At 37.5% G+C, this 21,894-nt stretch overlaps 1 protein-coding gene across 1 annotated transcript in view; it reads right to left on the bottom strand.

Annotated features, from left to right (window-relative positions):
• MOXD1 (monooxygenase DBH like 1) overlaps positions 1 to 21,894 on the bottom strand; it is a gene marked incomplete at both ends in the record, with an annotated part of 71,792 nt that overhangs the window by 9,160 nt on the left and 40,738 nt on the right. Inside the window, 6 exons of the mRNA XM_084258086.1 lie at positions 837 to 979; positions 3,859 to 3,918; positions 5,969 to 6,160; positions 7,565 to 7,731; positions 8,616 to 8,718; positions 9,007 to 9,186. Of these exons, the coding sequence (XP_084114212.1) occupies positions 837 to 979; positions 3,859 to 3,918; positions 5,969 to 6,160; positions 7,565 to 7,731; positions 8,616 to 8,718; positions 9,007 to 9,186 (845 nt within the window). The remainder of the gene's footprint in view (positions 1 to 836; positions 980 to 3,858; positions 3,919 to 5,968; positions 6,161 to 7,564; positions 7,732 to 8,615; positions 8,719 to 9,006; positions 9,187 to 21,894) is intronic.

The following is a 21,894-nucleotide window of genomic DNA, read 5'->3' as shown; positions in this document are numbered from 1 at the left end:
ATAAGAATGGGGCCTCCCTGGTGGCACAGCAGTTGAGCGCTGGGTTGCGAAGCTGCCCGCAGCCTCTGCAGCGCCGGTTCGATCCCCGGCTCCTCCCCAGCCACCGGAGGAGGGTCCCACATGGCGCGCAGACCTCTCCTGCTGCCCACTGCTCTGCTCCCTGCTCTGGCTCTGGTGAATTCTCTCACCCTCCCGCACTTCTGACTGTACCCAGTGCTTGTATAAATAAACAAATAAATAAATAAATAAATAAATCTTTTAAAAAATAAATAAATGATAAGAATGACTCATGCGGCTTAGATTGTACAAAAAAGCGCAGTCACTCTGAACATCCGCTTATGTTTGGCAAAAACGACTTATGTGACCAGCTCCAGTAAAAACTGTGGGAATTGTCTCTAGTGATTTCCCCAGTTGATAACATTTCATGTTATCAATATGTTGATATGGTGTCACAATCTGATGCAGGTAGAATTAAGTGCATTCTGTGTGACTTCATTGAGAAAGATCTCTTGGAAGTTTGCAGCTGGTTTCCAAAACTTTGCCCTATATGCCTTTCTTTTGTTTACTTCTCTATGATAAATATTAGTCATGAATGCAACTATAGCTGAATCCTTTAGGTACTCCAAGCAAATCAATGAACCTGGGAGGGGGAAGTATAGTCTTAGAGATCCTGGACATAGTAACCAAGAAGCTCAATCAGTCTCCCCAGTTGAAAACATCCAAATAGAACAGTACAAAAATGAATTTCATAACTTGGTGATGAATCAACAGTGAAAATAAAACCCATCCTTCTCCAAAGTATATTATCCCTGCTAAGAATTCATTTTACAACTTACGTGACTGGCCTATAAATCTCCTTAACACCAATGAACTGAAGTTGTTCCATAATATCTGGAATACTGGCACATCGAGTAAGATTAATTCTTGGATAATAAAGAAGATATGAGAGACACATTTCATTTCTGGTGCTAAGTCCTCCCTGAAAAATGGAGATGATATTTTATTTAGAAAGACATGTTCTACAACTCTGACACTTATAATGTACAAACTACAATGAAATACATTCTTTCCAGTATTGAATATTAATAAATCTTAAAACTGAAAAGCATCCTAAATCGCAATTAAGTCTCTAAAAAGGTAGTGATACATTTGAAAATTAATAGAATTATTTTCATCTCTTTAAAAGTTGCCTTTCTTAAATAACCTAATTATCTCCTTTAAGTTCTGATTACATGATATAAACTTCTTACTACTGTGAATATTTCAGAGTATTGTGGGGATGTTTTGTTAACTTATCAGTGAGTTTGAGGGACTCTTTGCCTGACCGAACTAAATTTTCTATAATCTTGTCATCATGTGTATTAAACACCAGCAGCTGCAAACCACAGGGGAGGAAAAAATATAGAGATTTCATGCTTTGAATCTAGGTAATAAATTATCTACTAAAATTTTAAAAGATCAAAATCCTCAGAAGAATAGAATCTGGATTGCTACAACATATTATCTGCAATGTCCAATTTTCAACCAATAATTTTTAAGCATGAGAAAAACAGGAAACTATGATCTTCACACAGAGAAAAACTGATGGTTAAAACTGATGCCAGATTTAACATATTTAAATATGTTCGAAGAGTTAAATAAAAAACATGAAGAAGTAATTAAAGAAAATGTGTTAAAATGAGTAAGAAGGAAGGAATGATATCAGAGAAAGGAAAACATAAAAAAGAATCAATAAAAAAATCTAAAGCTGAGCAGTAATATAACTGATTAAAAAATTCACAGGATGAACTCAAGAGAAGATTTAAAGTAGGAGATGAAAGCATCAGTGAGCTTGAAGATAGACCAATAGAAATTCTCCCTGATGCTCAGGGACAGCTGTGAGTTCTTATCATCTAATATTTTCACTGGTTGGCATTTAGTTCTGTTGGTCTAGAATAGGGAGTGTGTCCACAATATACATTCAAATAATTATTTATTATGTCTTCAGTAAAATATATTATAAAAGCAAAATTATATATAAGGCATTAGAAAAACAAAGCCAACATCAGTGCTTTGACTATTCTCTATGAACCCATTTTCAACTCTTTCTCACCCCAGCCAAAGACGATTACCTTAATATTTTATTTTTAATTCTATAGCTTTTCATTCCAGATAAGACAGTTTGTTGATATATTATCCTTAAACTATATACTGTTTGTACTGAAAACACAGGATATCTTACTACATAGATTCTGATGCAATTGTGCTCATTTCAGTCAATATTTTCTACAGATATATTCATGTTAATATACAGGATTAGTTCAATAATTTTCATAATTATGTGCTTTTTTATATGCATATATTGTAACTTATTTGTTCTCCTTTTGATAAACTGCTATGCTGTTTCCAGTTTTTTGTTCCTGTGTTGTTATACGTTACTATGAATATTTTATATATTTCTCTCCCAGAGGAGGGCCTGCAAAAGTAACCTCGAAGTTAAATGTACATAGGAAAGGAACTGGGTAGAGCATATATAAATCTCTAATTTTACCAAATAGTCATGTTTCTTCTCAAAGTGGTTTTATAAATTTACATTCCAACTAACAATGTATGAGCATTCCAGGTTAGCACATTGGAAATAAAAGTTTAAATATTGCCAAACTGGTCATTATAAAATATCTCATCTGATTTGTATCTGCATGACCCTGGTTTCAAATAAAACTGAACTTACTTCATTTTGTTTATTACCAATGTGAGCTTTTATTTCTGTGAAATGTTTTTGTTTGTTACCGTGTTTTCTATTGAATATCTTATGTTACAGATTTATAAAATTCCTTTTATTAATTGGACACTAATACTTTATTAATCTGTGTTTTGCAAATTATTTTTTCTGTTTAAAACTTATTTATTCATTTTCCCCTGAACAATGTTAAAAATATAATAGTGACAATAAATATCCTGATTTTTCTTCATGCTCTAAGAAACTATTGCTAGGGTTTTATTTAATCTGCTATTTTCTATAGATTTTTCATAACTAATCTTAATCTGATCAAGGCAAGTCTCTCCTAGTCCAGTTTGCTAACCATACTCGGTTATTCCCTATAACTGACATATTTTAAGAATGTTTTTTCTACCCATATTGAGGTGATCATATGCCCTCTCCATTCAATCTCTTAATGTAGATGATGTTAATCTATTTTTTAATGTATACCATATTTATGTTCCTTGGGTAAATCCAAATTGGTCCTAACATTATATTTTTACAAAATGCAGGATTTGGTTTGTCAGTACTTTGTCAAAGATATTTTTTACCAGATACATTTTGTTGATCTCTCTCATACTATCCTTATCAAGTTTTACTAAGACTATATAAACTTCATAAAATTAGCTGGTGAGAGGTGTTCCTAATTTTTGTGTTCCTTGGAAGAGAGTGGATGATCTGTTTATTGAACGACTGGCAGAAGTCCCCCAGTAAATCTGTTGGGTCTAGAATTCTCTTTGGGTCAGAAGCCCTAGGGTCATGTAATTCATTCTTCCTTTTGAAGTGTTGATTCATCTAAATCCAGATTCAAATAGACAAAACGGATGGTTACTAGTAATAACAGGCTTTTTTATTAAATAATATTTGGTGGATAAAAATTAGAAGGCTAAGGATAGTTTCTCATGAAAGTTAGTAAATTATACTACAAATATTACCATGATTATCACTTGTTCAGTCTGATAAATGAAAATGCTTTTATTTCATTTTTACAATGTTGTGTGCTTAAGGTGTTCAGGAATGTTTCTTACATATGAAACATTTACTTTTAATCTTCCAAAACCAAAATGTATTCCTCCTTCTCCACAAATTAATTTTAATAATAGTAAAAATTTTCTTACCCAAGTCATCCGGGTTCTATCTTTTGTGTTGTAGCGACACTCAGTAATTAGATTATCTCCCTAAAACATAAAAGTAAAAGCTTTCAGATTGGAATTTATTTATTAATACATTTGTAAAGCAATGGCTCAATTTGTTTTATGAACAGATGCATTAATTAATTTGACTCAGGTGAAGACATTTGCTCTATATAATTCTAGTAGTGCTAGTACAATAACTTAGCAAGCAGACAAAAGGCCAGACTCTCTGTGTCTAGGCTAGCATCCAGCCTGGTCCAGCTGAATGACCTTAGGTAAGGAAATGAATTCACTGGGCATACTTTGCTCATATAAAACATAATGATAAAAATAGCACTAATTTGGCACTGATACTGTAAAGAGATTAAAGATATGTTTAGTCTTTAGCATAGATTAAACATATTCTAAACATTAGCCATAGATACTAGTTACCGTGCCTACTTCTTCATTTCCATTATATATATTTTTAAAGATTCATTTATTTATACAAGCACTGGGTACAGTCAGAAGTGTGGGAGGGTGAGAGAATTCAACAGAACCAGAGGGGAGAGCAGAGCAGGCAGACTGATGAAGTACACTGCTGAGGGGAGTAGCGGGCGGCAGGAGTGGTCTGCGCGCCATGTGGGACCCTCGCTCAGTGGCCGGGGATCGAACCAGCGCTGCAGAGGCTGTGGGCAGCTTCACAACCAGCGCTCAACCACTGCGCCACCGGGGAGGCCCTCCATTATATTTTTAAAGGACTTCAGCCATGTCTTTTTGCTAACAAAAGCATTATAAGGTAAATTGATACTAATTTATCGTTTCAGTGTTTTTTAACTTTATGAACAATCAAACACACATAGAAAATTGTAATTTTTTATGACTCCCCACTCAGGTAAAATGGACAAGGCTACTCATGGATCAAAGCAGCTAAATCTAGGCGCCAGCTTCCAGATTTTCCCTCCCTGCCTCACTACATTAGGGTACAGATGTTGTATCACAACACATTTATACCCTGCTCACAACATACAATTGAGGGGCTAGGAGATAACACAATGAAACTGGTTGGAAAGTTCCCAAGATATGATAATACAATGAAAGAGAGTGTATTCCTTACAAATCTAGACAAGATCACTGTCGAACTTCATCTTTCTACTCTGAGGTCTATCAAGGATCTTCTGCTTATAGAAGAGATAATGTTATTACTAGTATTTCATAAATAGTACAGGACCATGACATTAAAGAATGGAGCAAAGTTTAGAAACTGTATGACCATTGAGCTTGATAGTCATGGAATAAAATGTCTGACAATATGAAGCATCATAACTTTTAAAGCCCTCATTATTGTAAGGGGTAAGATTTCCTTCTGTATGTTTCTATCACTACCACAAGTATTGTAGCCCCAAGTTGAAAGCTAGATAACACAACACAGTATCATCAGCCATGTCCAAAAACCTCTTTCAAATGAAAAAATTATCATTACATTCAAATGAAACTTCCAAAAGTTTTCTATGGTAAAACTGATGGTAATTTACCACTACAGAATTACAACCCAAAGAATTGTAAATTGGGGACTCAAGCAAAGAGTAATATTAAATTCCCAGAGCTCAAATATTTATTTTCTTTTCAAATCAATAACTTGAGGGCTTCCCTGGTGGCACAAGGGGTTAAGACACAGCACTATGAAGCTATCCTCAGCCACTGCAGAACAAGTTCGATCCCCGGCCAGGGAGATACCCACATGGCGCATCAGACCTCTCCTATCGTGCCTGCTGCTCCCCTCAGCAGTGTATTTCAGTAGTTCTGCCTGTTCCACTCCCCACTCTGTCTCTGGTGAATACTCTCACCTCCCCCCTCAAACCTCTGGCCTGTACCCCAGTTCTTGCATGCATCAATAAATAAATCTTTAAAAAATAACTTGAATTTCCCTGGGAATAATAAGAAGAAATTAGTTTTGATCTTGGAAGAAAGATCAAACACAATCCACCTGGGTTGTGCAACCCATGGTGGGTAAGAATATGGATGCAGAGAACAATTCACTTAGCTATGAATCTCAGCAGACAGATGTTTCATGCCTTTTCTCATATTCAGTGGGGAAAAATCCAAACATTCTTACTGGTAAGATTGTTTGTTCCTCCTTTAGATACTGAAACTCCTGGAAATTGAAGTCAAAATCATCATCGTAAGCAAGTAGTCTCATTTCCTCTCCTTTGCGAAAGTGACGGAGCCTGATGCCTCTGCCAGCCAGGTGAGCGTGGAGGAGAACAGCAAACACGTGGATTCCACTTGGCTTTTCCGCTTTCAGAGCCTAGGGGAACAGGGGGGAGGATGCAATTAGCCCCAACAAATGCGTGTTCAGACAGTTCATGTTAAAACAGACTTGGAGGGACAACTGAGAAGAAAAGTCAAAGCACTTGAAGTGAATCTCACGCTGCCAAACATTTTTAATTTGTACTTTTCATGACTTATTCTTACAATGTTTTTTGTGAAGCAACATTTGTCAGGAAAAAGAAAACTAATGCATACGGAAGACCTCTCAAGCCAGTCTCAAATGCTATCTCTCATTTCCCTTCTTTTAGGCCTTAAAGAGGTATCCAAGCTCCTAGCAAAAAGAGGTGAGTACTAGCATAACCTGTAAAGTTAAACTCTTGAAAGGAGAAATCACTTTTTCAGAAAAGAAAACCCAAGTGGGAGATTGGAATTAAAATGAATTACCTGGGGCCTCCCTAGTGGTGCAAGGGGTTAAGCACCACACTATGAAGCAATCCGCAGCCTCTACAGCATGAGTTTGATCTCCAGCCGGCCAGGGAGCTACCCACATGGCAAGGCAGACCTCACCTATCTCACCCACTGCTCCCCTCAGCAGTGTATTTCAGTCAGTCTGACTGTTCTGTTCCCCACTCTGTCTCTGGTGAATCCTCTCACCCCTGCATCTCTGGCCTGTGCCCAGCTCTTGTATGCATAAATAAATAAATCTTTAAAATAATAATAATCAATCAATCAATCAATCAATAATTAAATAAAATGAATTGCCCAAGGTCCTGCAGCTGGGAAATAGCATTGTGGCCATTTCACCTACGGTCTGAGTAATTCATTCCAGCACAAGCTTTCCGCCTCCCCTATGTGCTACCTTGTCCACAGCCACAATATCTTATGGTTCATAAAGAATATCGCCTATGCTGAACAACTTTCATTCAAGGAAAAAAACCTATACATGGAAGCAGCCATTATCAAATACTTAGATATGGTTTTATTTTATATAATATATACTTTTATATCAATTATCCTTGTTTTTTTGTTAGAGAAGAAAAATATAAAGCAGAAAAGCTGAGTATAGATAATGAAATAAAACAACTATGGAAAAGAGGTAAATTAGGGGAACAGGAGAGACTACAAAAACAAAAATAAAAATTGTGAAGATTAAGAGCACAGCATGAAAAATCAAATGTAGGAGCAGGAAGGAAAACACTCTGGAAGTTATTCTCATCTTCAGAATTCTACTCTTGTAGTCTTCGAGATTTAAAAAAGCAACCAAAGATCTTGGTAAAATCACAAATAATGTTCTTGCAACAGGACAAGAAAAATGAAACTTAAAATGAGTGGAAAGAGCAAAAAACTTCTTGCTAATTAAAAAAATTATTTTTTTTCACAACATTTCTAAGAGCATTGACTGATCTGGAAATACCAGCCTGCAGGTTCAGAGCCAACATACCTCTTCCAGGCATTCCCAAGTGCAGTGACCCTCAGACCGGAATTCAGGCATCCCTGGAGGGATGGTATGGAAGAGGCTTACCCAAAGACCAGCCTCAATCACCCCAGCATCATATTTCCTTATATCCATTGTATGAAATAGTCTCAGCCCAGAGTTATCTATTAAACCTGGAACAAGAACATATAATTTTAAAAGTGAGTTTGAGTACTTAAAAAATATTTCTCCATATTTAGTTGAAAGCAATTCATTAATTTTTCTCAAAATCTCATAAGGCAAAGGTATGTGAGCAAAGATTAATGAAAAACAAAATTCAGCTTCACCAACAGGAATAAAAGATGGCTGCCATATTATCTGCAGTCACTTTTGACCCACATAGTATATTAGGAATAAATGTCTGATTTATCTAGCTGGTGTATTTCATGTCTAAAACATGAAAGCAGAATGAAAATTCTAAATTCATTCATTAGAATGTTGAAAAGTTTTATTTTATATTGCTTTGAGGTGAAGTGTAGTAAATTCTATACAGAGGTTTAAAAAAAACTCTTTGGTGGATGTCCCTGGTGATTCAGGGGTTAAGTCTCTGCACTATGATGCTATAACCAGGGCAGCCTTAGTTCAATCCCAGCCAGGGCGCTAACTCACATATGGTACAGCAGACCTCTCCTTTCTCTCCTGCTACTCCCCTCAGCAGTGTATTTCAGTATATCCACCTGTTCTACTACCCACTCTGTCTCTTGTGAATCCTCTCACCCATGCACCTCTGGCCTATACCCCAGTTCTTGTGTACATAAATAAATAAAAATTAATTTAAAAAACTAAAAAACAACTCCTTGGTCTAAAAATCATTGCTGATGGAGAAAACTACTAAATGTTAAATTATTTTGGAGTCACCATCCTTTTAATCAGTCAAAAAATAGCCATTCAAAAAATAAACAATTATTAAGTATCTATTATATGAATATACTGTACTAGTCATTGTGGAGATAAAGGATGGATAAGACACTCTCCTTGCTGTGAAGTCACAAGTAGATGATATGAAAAATAAACTCACCTTCCATATTGGTTGGATTGTCATAATGGACTTCCAGGAGCACATAATGAGGGTCTAATGGAGTGCCAAGAGATAATCCAACATGAGGTGGATAGGAAAAACCCTAAATAAAGAAAACTCCATGAAATGATGGCCTGTGAATGTCCCTGAGAACTCTACATCACTCAAAACCAACCATGCTCAAAAGATCTTTGGAACTCCATTCATCTAAAATCGATAGAGTCAGGTGGATTAAAGAGAGTGTTACTTCTATGGAAACAAAACTAAGCAACACTCATATTAAAAATAGCACATAGAGCTTTATAGTATAAATTTCATAGTATCAGAATCATAGGGAAAAGTATGATCAACTGATTCTGACAGTAATAATCTCAGTAATCAGCAGGCATACCTCTCCACCGATGGCCCAGGCAAAAATAACGGTCTCGCATGTGAGGAACGCATCCGGCATATTAGGGTGATAGCACTCATGGCCGTAGTCCAGGACGCTGTCGTTAAAGCTGCTGCTGCACTGATAGAGCAGGATGTGGTGGACAAGACTCTCGTGGCCACTCTGTATCACTGGCTCAACCTAAACACGTACAGATGAGAGGGAGAGTGTGATAACAGAATACCTGCAACACCCTGCACTAAGCACCAAAATAGCATAAATGACTGTCAGTATTTAAAAAAAATAGTCTTCTCAATTATGCAAAGCTTTTATGGTTGAAGTTGTTTTGGAGATGATGATGACAACGATGATGATGATATTGATGAAAACAATGGCAACAACAAAGATGAGATTACCACTTTCTCCAAGTGTCAGAAGTCTTTACTAACTTGTTTGTATTAAATCACCTTTGTATCCCCTACTATTCAGATTAGCAGCTGTTTCAAGACTTGCTTGTGCTCTTCCAGACTTAACCTTGCCCTTGCTCACCTTCCTTCTAAGTATTTTTCACATAGAAAAAAAAAATCAGGATTATAGCCATAAACTGCTTCAGTGTCCTCCTTCACCTCAAAATGTGATCTTTACCCATCCACACTGGAGGTGCTAGACAATGTCTCACTCATCTTCATGTATATGTGTATATATGTGTACACACATAATATACAAATTATATATATTACAAATATGGTGTTGAGCATAGAAGTGGGCACAAAATAGGGCTCAATAATAGATATTTTTAATTTAGCAATAAGAATTTTACTATTAGAAATTTGGAGATAAAAAGACTATCATAGTCATGTGCTCCTAAGACACCACTCAAGTTAGGAGTGGGAAACTAGAAACATGAAGTAGAATGGAATGATGGTGGGCTGACATTGAAATCACAATCCATGAGAGGAAGCTTCTTCCCTCTGGCAGTTCCCTTCATAATGCTAGCCCAAAACTTAAGAATCAGACTCAGAAAGAGCTGGGTGTATCTTAACATCCCAGAGAGCCTTACATCCAAAAGAAATGTGAGTCCCATTCTTAGCCTGGCTGGGCTGTAGGTGAAGCTACCAGAGGATTCTTTGACTTTCCATTCATGGAAAAAAGAAGTGTATCCCTAAAATTTCAATAGTTTATCTTAGAATTAATCAACCCTCATGCTTTTAGCCCTAACTGCTCAAATGCAGGTAATGTATTTGAAACCCTTGCTTCTTGAAATTCTTTGAAGAATATACACCAATAGAAGCAGTCACCATTAAATATTAATACTTATATAAGCTTTCCTTTATCCAATATGTACTTTTCGATTAGGTATTCTTGCTCTTTGATTAAAAAAGAAAAGGAAACTATAAAGGAGGGGAAAGGAGAAATACCAGAAAATAGAGAAATTAAATATGTACAAAAGTTAGAGAGACAGGAAAAAGAAACTGCACAGAGTAGAAATTGTGAGAGCTAAAATAAAGTGTTGTACGAAACAAAGGAAGGAGGTAGAAGTAGTAAGAGAAACACCCTGGAAGCCCCCCATGGCCACCCCTCTACTTACCACTATCCAGGACTGAGCTCCCTCTAAGGCTCTCTTTCTGACCCTTTGCTGCTTTTAATTCTCTCATAACTTTCCAGTCACTGAGGTCATTAGAACTACTTACTCACTAGTCACTCACAACTGACTCGGTTGCTCACAAACTGTGACTCAATCTGGTAATCTGCTTTCTCTGATCCTCCACTTGTGTCTGAAGTTATTTTCACAACCATTCACCTTGCCCCAAACATCAATCTTCATTTTGCTCTACACCCTGTTCCTTGACTATGGATGGGCATAACCTGTTCAGTGCAGGATACAAATTCCAGGGAATGGCTCCCATCAATCCTTTAAGAATTTATGCACATCCCCAATCAGCTCTCAGTAAATGACTCAATTATTTCTGTAACAGACAATGGGGTGGGGGGAATCTCTAGCCATTCTAAAGCTGATGGGGGCAGAGTTGGGGGTGGAAATTTGATGTAAAGGACCCAATATGGTTGAAAAATCTTAAATGTCACCAGCCTCTTTTACATATTGAATTAAAAAAAAGCATAAAGGGCCTCCCTGGTGGCGTAGCGGTTGAGCGCTGGGTTGCGAAGCTGCCTGCAGCCTCTGCAGCGCCGGTTCGATCCCCGGCTGCTCCCCGACCACTGGAGGAGGGTCCCACATGGCGCGCAGACCTCTCCTGCCGCCCGCTGCTCCCCTCAGCAGTGTACTTCGGTCCTTCTGCCTGCTCTGCTCCCCACTCTGGCTCTGGTGAATTCTCTCACCCTCCCGCGCTTCTGACTGTACCCAGTGCTTATATAAATAAAATATAAATAAATAAATAAATCTTTAAAAAAAAATAAAAATAAAAAAAAGCATAAAAGTTACATTTTTTAATAAAAGTAATGAAGTATATTTGGTGTCATCTTATTCTAGTAAGGATAAAATGCAATAAGAAAAAACTAAGTTTTCTCAAGAATCCTTAGACCTAGAACAAAGTAACTATTTCAGAACAGGAAGTAGAGGAACCTTAGAGGAATCTGTGTTGTTTCTTCCTGTCATTGAAGGTAGGGGGTCCTTGAAAAAACTTTGCTTGCCTGCTGGTCTCCTTTCACCAACAACCACTGTGAAAACAGATTCAGTCAAAAGGACTTCTCATTAAAGCCACTGAGCATTGGCAGACTTAAGAGTTCCCATGATTTTGCAACTTTCAAATACCAAGTACTTAAATAATAACACTTACTGGCAGAAATATATTTTGCTTAATTCCCTGGTGCTGGGTTGAAGTGTCCCTCCAAAATTCATGACCTCCTGGCACCTCGGCATGTGGTTCCTGATTTTAAATAGGGTCTTTGCAGATGTAATTAGTTCTGAAGAGGCTTAGGGTGGGTCCTTAAATTCCATGACAAGTATACTTTATAAAAGAGAAAGATTCAGGCTCAGATAAACAAGAGCAAAGACAGACCTATGAAGACAGAGGCAGAGATTGGAACCCAGCTGCCAATAGCGAAAGCAAGCCAGAAACCACTAAGAACTGGAAAAACCAAAGAAGGATTCTCCCCTAGGGCCCTGGGAGGGAAAATGTCCCTGCCAACACTTTGATTTTGGATTTCTGGCCCCAGAGCTGTGAAAGAAAGAATACATTTGTGCTGGTTCAAGATACTAATACAAGCAGCACGTTCATATTTTTTTTATCATAAACTAAACATTTGCAAATTTGTGTAGTACATGAATAGGCACATGATATGACTGTCCCTTCATTTATGACTCAAATTTGTTACAAATATACATGTTTCTCTTACATGACTGATATTAAATAAGTTTCACCATCTGTAGGTAAATATATCTTGCTTTAGATTTTAATTTGGGGGGCTGAAGAAGAGAAGTGCCCTTGTTGGCTTGTGCAGTATCCTGAGCTAGCTCAGTATGAGAAAAACAGGAGGTTATTAGCACTCTTAGGAGCAATTTTCCTATACTTATTCTTCTAAGTCTACCCATTTAGGATGCTACTTGTTGTGACACGAGTAGAACATAGCTCTCCAAAAAACAACTTGCAACTCAATAAATTAAAAATTAAAACAAAAGAGGAGGCGATGGTAGAATCTGTAATGAGTGGGAAATTTTGTAAATCCCCGTCACTTTCTTCCTGCCCATTCTTGTTCCTGGCACCTGCTCTATATACACACCTGAGGCACAGGTTGTTGTCCACCAATAAGCCAGCTCTGACAAAGGTTATCCAAAGGGCAGCTGGCTCGTAAAGGATGTTGCCTATGAGAACGTTTCAGCTAGAACGAGCAGTATAGATGCATCACTGTCCTGCTGATGAGTTCCCATGACTATGGTAGATCAAGGGTTCTAGTTTCTCTCCCTCCTTAACCTTCATACTTAATGGGGAGAATTTTTTTATCATAAATATCCAATTTATAAGAGGCTACTCAATTGAACAAGAGAACCAATTCTTTGTCCCGCCGGTAATCCACTCTGTAAAAGGTCAGGTCAAAGCAAAACCTGACTTGTTGATGTAAAGTCAAGAGGCCACAACTTTAATGAGCTTGGCACCTAAAGCCTAGGGAGTGATGGTAAAGTGGGACAGAGATGAACAAAAGGAATGAAGGAAAAAAAAAGAAGTTGAGGGAGAGGAGACTCTGGGAAATAATTAACCCTCCCCTCACTGAAACCTTGGATGGCTTGGGAAATACCATCTTCAAGTATGTCCAAGCCCTCCCTACCTACCACAATTGACCATTTCAGGGACAAGTGCCCCAGCCATCAATCTTTTCTTGAAATTTTCCAACTATGAAAAATAGCCATCACCCTCTAGAAGCTGGAGATTGTGGGAGAAGCCAGTGCGCAATGAGTGACAATAGAGTATTGCAAAGCACATGGGGTTCCAAGACACCACCACAAAGGCTTGGCAGGGTCTGAATGTCTAACGTAAGTTGTTGCTGAAAACAGCTGCATTTCTGTTATTCTGTGGCTTATTTATTCAATCTCTTTTCTTATGTAATGAGTCAGTACATTCCTTTCTATTTTCTAAGCTAGTACAAGTTGGGTCTCTGTTATTTGCAACCAAGAGTCCTGATTAAAAGTCCAAAACAAGTAACTATATATCATCAACTCATCAATATGTATGTGCATTTATGTATGTGCTACCTGAAACTGTCTTTTTTTTTCCCTTCAGGAACTTTGCCAGATGATACTACTTTGCCTTTGTTTTATGCTATTTATTCTCACTCTCAACTGGATCTGAGTAAGTTAATCACAAAGTTACATAAATAAATGTCCTTGAAAAGATATATGGGGAAAATATAAATAAATTTTCAGCTAACTATGATATCCAATAAACTAGAAATCATCACCACCTATGCTAAGAAAATTTCAATGAATACCTACATAGTCAGCAAGGATTAGTGCAAAGACATGGATGTCAAGAGATGAATTCACTCTGGGCTGGACCATTAACCACCTGTGTGACAGGACCATGAGCAAGTCACATCACTCTGACTCGTGCTTCCCATCATTCTAGGGCTCCGGGGTATGTATACACTAAACTAAGGAACTTAGGTAAGAGAATTATAACATATTTTATAGATGCAGAAAATAAACCCATACAAGCTAATTAATTTGCCCAGGTTTCAGAGCCCAGATTAGACCTCTGGGGGCATGGATCAGGAGTCATTATTCCTAACTACCACACTTGTATTTTTTTAATTAATTAATTCATTTCTTTTCTTATATCATTGTTAACTTTTGTACAATATTTGATTTCTCCCCTCAGGCATTGTACCTGTAGTTCTCCCACAACCACAGACCCCTGAACTGTCACCATAGTCCCTACACTCTGTCCCCCCCTGTTCTGAGCCCTCTCTTTTCCCCTCTTGCACCGGATGCTTCAGATTTATGGTCAGCTTGCAAGATTTGTCTTTTTCCTAACCCTTTGTTCCATTTCTCTGTATTCCACATTTAAGTGAAACCATCTGATATTTATATTTTTTCCCTCTGACTTATTTTGCTTAGCATAACCCTTCCAGCTCCATCTGTGTTGTTGCAAATGGCATGATTTTGTCTGTTATGATGGCTGAGTAGTATTCCATTGTGTATATATACTACATCTTCTTGATCCATTCATCTGTTTAGAGCCATTTAGGTTGTTTTCATATCTTACCTATTGTAAATAGTGCTGCAATAAGCATAGGAGTGCAGGTTTCCTTTCGAATTAGTGTTTTGATATCTTTGGGTAAATTCCTAGGAGTGGAATTGCTGGGTCACATGGTAGATCCATTTTTAGTAATTTGAGGGTCCACCACACAGCCTTCCTGAGTGGCAGGACCAGCAGCGTAAGAGGGCTCCTTTTGCACCACATCCTTGCCAGCATTTGTTGTTTCTAGTTTATTTCATGTGAACCATTCCTACAGATGTGAGGTGGTATCTCACCGTGGATTTCATTTGCATGTCCCTGATAATACACAATTGTACTTTGGGGCAGGGTAGTAGAGAGAGCAGTGTCAGTGTTCTACCAACATCATTTCATGTCCCTTTGCCCTTTGCTGTGTACCCCTCACTTAGGCTCTGGATGCCTTATTTCTACATACTTGCACCTGTAGCTTTTCTCAAAAGTCTGATCTTGAACTCACGATGCAGAGAACAAGAACAGCCACTAAATCTGCTGGCACCTTGATCTTACACTTCTTAGCCTCCAGAACTTTGAGAAATAAATTTCTGGTTTTTTATAAGCCACCCTGTCTATAGCATTTTGTTTTATCAGTTCAAAACCTAAAACAAGGGGCCTCCCCGGTGGCGCAGCGGTTGAGCGCTGGGTTGCGAAACTGCGCGCGGCCTCTGCGGCGCCGGTTCGATCCCCGGCTGCTCCCCGGCCACCAGAGGAGGGTCCCACATGGCGTGCAGACCTCTCCTGCCGCCCGCTGCTCCCCTCAGCAGTGTACTTCGGTCCTTCTGCCTGCTCTGCTCCCCGCTCTGGCTCTGGTGAATTCTCTCACCCTCCCGCGCTTCTGACTGTACCCAGTGCATGTGTAAACAAAACAAACAAACAAACCAGCAAACAAATAAATAAAGCATGCCTCTATAAAAAAAAAAAAAAAAAAAAAAAAACCTAAAACAAGGGGTTAGACTGAACTAGAATATAGCACAATCACACTCTTACTTCGCTTCTTCCCTTTCCTGGTCTTAGTCTCCTCTCTGGCGTTTTCTCCTGGTACTTACTTAATCAATCATTAGCACATAAATTCTTGTCCTGATGGATGACATCTAGGAATCCAACCTAATACAAATAACATCATGAAAAAGTACTTCGGGGCTACATTTTCTTAGACTAAAATCATGTTACCTCACTTTCTGTCTCTGTTTCTTATTTCCCCAATTTTTCTCTATTTCAGATTACACATCAGAAAATAAGTGACAATGGGGTATACTTACAAAATAACTTGAGAATGAAATGGCTGGCACACATAAAATACAGACAATTTGTTAAATGCTGAAGTCTGGGTTCTTTTTTTTTTTTTTTTAATAGAGGCATGTTTTGTTTGTTTGTTTGTTTATACATGCACTGGGTACAGTCAGAAGCGCGGGAGGGTGAGAGAATTCACCAGAGCCAGAGCGGGGAGCAGAGCAGGCAGAAGGACCGAAGTACACTGCTGAGGGGAGCAGCAGGCGGCAGGAGAGGTCTGCGCGCCATGTGGGACCCTCCTCCGGTGGCCGGGGAGCAGCGGGGGATGGAACCGGCGCCGCAGAGGCCGCAGAGGCCGCGAGCAGCTTCACAACCCAGCGTTCAACCACTGCGCCAACGGTGAGGCCCTGAAGTCTGGGTTCTTAAATATATTTTTAACAATGTACCCACATAGATAACAAGCAAAACTGTCACAAGTAATCCCTTCATAGATACCACTATTTCAAAATCTAATTTTAAGGCATGTATGTTACAATATTTAGGCCAAAGAATATTGCCCTGGTCCAATGTTTCATTGCAAAATATATAACCATATGAAATACATATTTGAGTGTGGCTGGTCAATTTATTTAGGATTTGATTCTCAAATTTTCTATTTTAACTATGGCCTCCCTCCTTTCTCCAAAAGAAACTTAACTACATTGACATTTATTGTGTGTGTTTATATAAGTTTTAAATATAAGCTGTTTACCACTTTGATGCAAAAGTGTTTTCTCTCCTTTCCTTCCGTCATGCATGTGTATATTCATTCAACTAACCAATCCTCTGTCCCTCCCCCCAAATAAAAACCAATCCTGGCTACTCTGTGCTCTTTGTTAGGTGCCAAGGGAGGAAGTACCAGTACATCAAATATTAATCAGACAATCATATAGTTCATATCCAGAACAGTAGAGAAGTTAAGGCCATAAAAAGATAATTTCTAGTTGCCTTCGAGCACTGAATTCCCACAGTAACATTTTCTACCAAAATCCTGAAAATCTTAGCTACACAGTTGCCTTGTAATGGTTCCCACTTCCCTTGACTGGTCTGAGCCCATCAGTGTAAGCTCTTTGCTGACTTGAAAATAAATCAATTAGATCACATGGCATTCTAGAACTTTTACATGGTAACTAACAAAAAATTTGTTCACTCTCTTCCCCTGGATGTGAAAGAGGGAGGGTGATACTTCAGGGGTTTGAGCCACCATTTCTTTACCATTAGAGAAAACAGCTTTTGGGTGAAGACAACACAATATTAAGGATAAAGCTCAAACTGAAGCTACAGCTTTTGAAACCTCATAAGCCTCTAGAGTAAGTGATGCGCTAAAATAAATCCAAGCAACACCCAGTTGAAATAAAAATGGGGTTGATAGTGATGGTAATTATTGTCAGTGCAAATTTTTTCCTTCAGTCACACTTTGTTTCTTTCCCTGCTTTAGACAAAGAAAACTGGAGATGACTACCCAAATCTGGGTGAAGTTAGAACCTTTGCTAAATCAGATTTATGAATAAAAACCAAAAAAAAAGATTTCCCAAAATAGTTTGTGATTGAGTTCTCAAATGTATTTCCATAACATGTTTTAAAAACATTCAGTGTTCATAAGAACACTGAATGTTTAATAATTAGAACATACTGAAACAATGACTCATGCTATTTCATATTTCTCACTCTCAAAATGTTCTTCAAGTTACATTCCCATCACAGTAGTCATCCTAGTCCCTACGTTCTAACCATCCTACCTGAGTTAAAATAATTCCACCCACCCATCTTCTTGAATATCTACCCCAGCACTCTGTAGTACAAAAAGATAATCTTCTTGAAATGGCTCTTTCATACCTCATTAATTGGACCAATAATATTCAATGACTCCTTACAACCCCTCATACAGCTGATCAAGTCCATATTTCTTTTTCTGACATTCAGGATCTTTTGTTGAATTCAGCCAGTCATATACTTCGTGTTCCTTCTACCTCCAAGAGTTCATTCATACTGTTTTGCTATTCAATATAACCCCTTTAGGGCCCCCCTGGAGGCACAAGGGGTTAAGCACAGCACTATGAAGCTATCTGCAGTCTCTGCAGCACAAGTTCAATCCCCAGTGGGCCATGGAGCTACCCACATGGTGCAGCAGACCTCTCCTGTCTCATCCACTGCTCCCCCAGTAGTGTATTGCAGTAGATCTGCCTATTCTGCTCCCTACTATGTCTCTGGCAAATCCTCTCACCCCCGACACCTCTGACCTGTACCCCAGTTCTTCTATGCATAAATAAATCTTTAAAAAATATATATGACCCCTTTACTCAACTTAGCTTGAAAGACCTACTCTCTCTTAAAAGACTGGGTTTTGTTTACTCTGGATGTCTTCTCTGATTATTTTGGCTCATATTAGCCTTGTTTCTCTGAACTCCTTTCAGGAGGCAATACTATGTGGTAGCTTGAAGGCAAATACTTGGTCTGGAATCCAAGGTCTGGCACTTCCTAGCTGTGTGACCCAAGGCAAATACTTAACTTAGCTGAAACTCAGTTTTCTTATTTATAGGATGGAAATACAAATTAACTTTTCATGCATTAAAAAAGTAAAGGAGGGCCTCCCCGGTGGCACAGCAGTTGAGCACTGGGTTGTGAAGCTGCCCGCAGCCTCTGCAGCGCTGGTTCAATCCCCGGCTGCTCACTGGCCACCAGAGGAGGGTCCCACATGGCGCGCAGACCTCTCCTGCCGCTCGCTGCTCCCCTCAGCAGTGTACTTCGGTCCTTCTGCCTGCTCTGCTCCCCGTTCTAGCTCTGGTGAATTCTCTCACCCTCCTGCGCTTCTGACTGTACCCAGTGCTTGTATAAACAAATAAATAAATCTTCAAAAAAAAAAAAAAAGTAAAGGAGAAAATTTATCTAATGCTTAATAGTTTATAATTTATAATAGTTTATACTAAGCAGATGAAAACTATATTTAGTTCTGTCAACTTAACAAATTTATAATTTTTATCGAATGCAATTTTTTTATACATAATTTTTTTACCACTTGTTGACAATTCATTACAGGGAATAGCCCTCTTCAAAGTCTTTATAATTTTTGTGTGTTGTAATTAAGAAAATATGACATCAAGATGAGACCATGCTAGGTATTCTTTGATATGTGCTTGCTCATATCTTTATATAAGTGTGAGGTGTTTTTAAGCAACAAGTTGATTTTTTAAGGTTAACCTGCATTTCCAATTCTGGCAATTCACAGAATTAAAAGTGCATACAGTTCATATAAAATAGAATTTTACTATTTCATTCTGCAGGAAAATGGCTTAGAAAACTTTTGCAACAGTTTTATTGGTTAATACATGAATATAGTATTTTTAGTATCAACTAGACACAATTTAATGTTGTTAATTAAATCACATTAAATTCAGATAATGAACTACCACACAATCATAAATGGTAGATCTACACCAGCTGAAATGGAATATAATGTACTTCCATTGGAGTAAAATAAAAGCAAGAAAAAACATACACAAAGAGAGAAGGATGAAATATAAACACAAATAGACAAAGATATGTGATTACATACAGGACAGTTCAGAAAAATATGAGAAAATATTATTGATGGTTTCAGAAAGTAGAAATTGAGTGGTAGAAGTCAGAGCTTTTTGCTTTTCAGTTTATGGCTTTTTGTATTTGAATTTACAGCACACAGATGTTAATTTTATGACATGTTTTTAAATTGCAGTTATATTACTTACCATCACCCCTATCAAGTTAACTAGCTGTATGAGTTTTTATTTTCTACCTCACAAAGAGATCCTGAGAATTACCTGAGGTAGAAAACTCCACACAATGCCTGGTAATATCAAAGCATTCATCCAATATTTCTTCTCATATTTCCCATCCATAATCTCTCTCTGATATTCCTTAATATAATATTCCTTAATATAATGTTCCTTAAGCATTACATAGTATTTATGCTGTGCTTTTTTTTTTTTTTTAAATACACTGCTGAGGGGAGCAGCGGGCGGCAGGAGAGGTCTGCGCGCCATGTGGGACCCTTGCCAGCGGCTGGGGACCAAACCAGCACTGCAGAGGCTGCGGGCAGCCTTGCAGCCCAGTGCTCAACCACCGTGCCACCAGGGGAGGCCCTATGCTATGCTTATTTTATAGATTCATATGCATACATGCATATCATACATGCTGAATTTTGTAATACAGAATAATCCAAAATGTTTATTTCCCACATCTGTGTCAGTACAACACAATCTATCTCCTCTCATAATTTTTAATTGAAAATTTATTACTTAGAACAATTGACCAGGGTGGATTTGTGGCTAGATTTCTAAGACAGTGTTTCTCTGAAAACACAGTTATGTCCTCTTGAGTTTTTAGGCCCTTAAAATAACTAAAAGAGCTTTCTTCTCCAAATTTTCTGTTAAGATTTCACAGCCCACTAGCAGATGTCACCATGTGTGGCCTCACCCCTGAGCAGTCACAGCTTCTGCTGGGAGAGTCCCAGCATAGGCATCAAGACCTTTCCTTGGTTCTGCATCAAACATTTTCTGACTCTGGGTTGTTTTCTTGCTTTTTGGTGTCCTTTGAAGTTACAGTTACTAGTCTGAGTTTTTGGTTTTATTTTTATTTTTTTTGTTATTGTTGTGTGTGGTTTTTTCATTTTTATTTATTTATTTACAGTTTAAAGGCCTAATAATTCCATCCATGAAAGGATGGAACTCAATTACTAACAGATGATCCTCATGATAAAATGGCACAGTGCCAAATTAGAGGGAAGAAAAAACAGTTTTCACTTAGTCTAATGCAACTTACACATAAAAATAACCAAATACAATCTACATTTAAAAAAAAAAAACTTGTTTTTTCACATCTTGAAACTTTCAGTGTTTGTGTTTACAAATAATTTATCATAATAATTTTAGCAACTTTAAAGTAGATTATTTTAGAACTTAGTCATCATAATTTAAGGATTTTATTTCCTGGAAAAAATTAATAAATGGATCACCTTTTTTTTCCCCTTTCCTTCTAGAAGTAAAAGTAGGGAAACAATCATTGCATGACTTTTTTTTTTTTTTTAATTCCTTCAAGTGTAGTTTAAAGATTAGATCTAACAACATCACCTCATGCAGAGTTCTATGCTTTTATCTAGAGGTCTAGAATTCATTTCTCTTTAAATTAAATTTAAATATAAGGTATATTCTGCTTTATACTGCAATAAAAGGAGAAACTTATATTAAGTGCTTTGAAATACGGTCAAAAATAAATTTTTATTTTAATATTATAACACTGTTTCAAAGAGCCATTTGATTTATTTTACAGAATTTTGTCTTCTGATTAGAAAAAGAATGATCTAAAAAATGAAAGACTGTTTGACTTGTCCCATAATTTGTAACTCACCATTACTACCACTAAGACATACAGTTTTTTAGATATAAACCTGCAACTATAAAAATACATCAAAATAAAACAGTGAGCATATGTTTGATGTATCAATGATAAAGATGTTTTTAGAGACTTGACCCTCATGGTAAGGAAAATAATAACAAAAAGAAGCAATTGGGATTACTAATTAAAGTTTTTTTACAGAAAAAGAAAATCTTTTTCTACTTTTTAAGTAGTTTATAAAGTCCTCTTCTGAATGGGAAGATGTGTGTATATATACATCACATAATCGACAAGGGGTTAGTATCTAGGATATATTAACACTTATACAATTCACAAAGAAAAAAACAATTAATAAATGTGCAACAAACCTGAACAGACAATTCATCAGTTGTTGGGAAGGTAAAAATGAAGCCATTATGGAAAGCAACCTAGACTTAATTTCAAAAACTAAAATGGAAATACCATATGACCCATCCATCCCATTCTTGGTTATCTATCCAAAATACATAAAACCATCAACTCAAAAAACTACATGCTCTACAAT

This window comes from Talpa europaea (assembly GCF_964194135.1).
Source record: "Talpa europaea genome assembly, chromosome: 2".
Classification (NCBI taxonomy): Eukaryota; Metazoa; Chordata; class Mammalia; order Eulipotyphla; family Talpidae; genus Talpa; species Talpa europaea.
The sequence above is the reverse complement of the archived record's forward strand: the minus strand, read 5'-3'. Positions and strand labels throughout refer to the sequence as shown.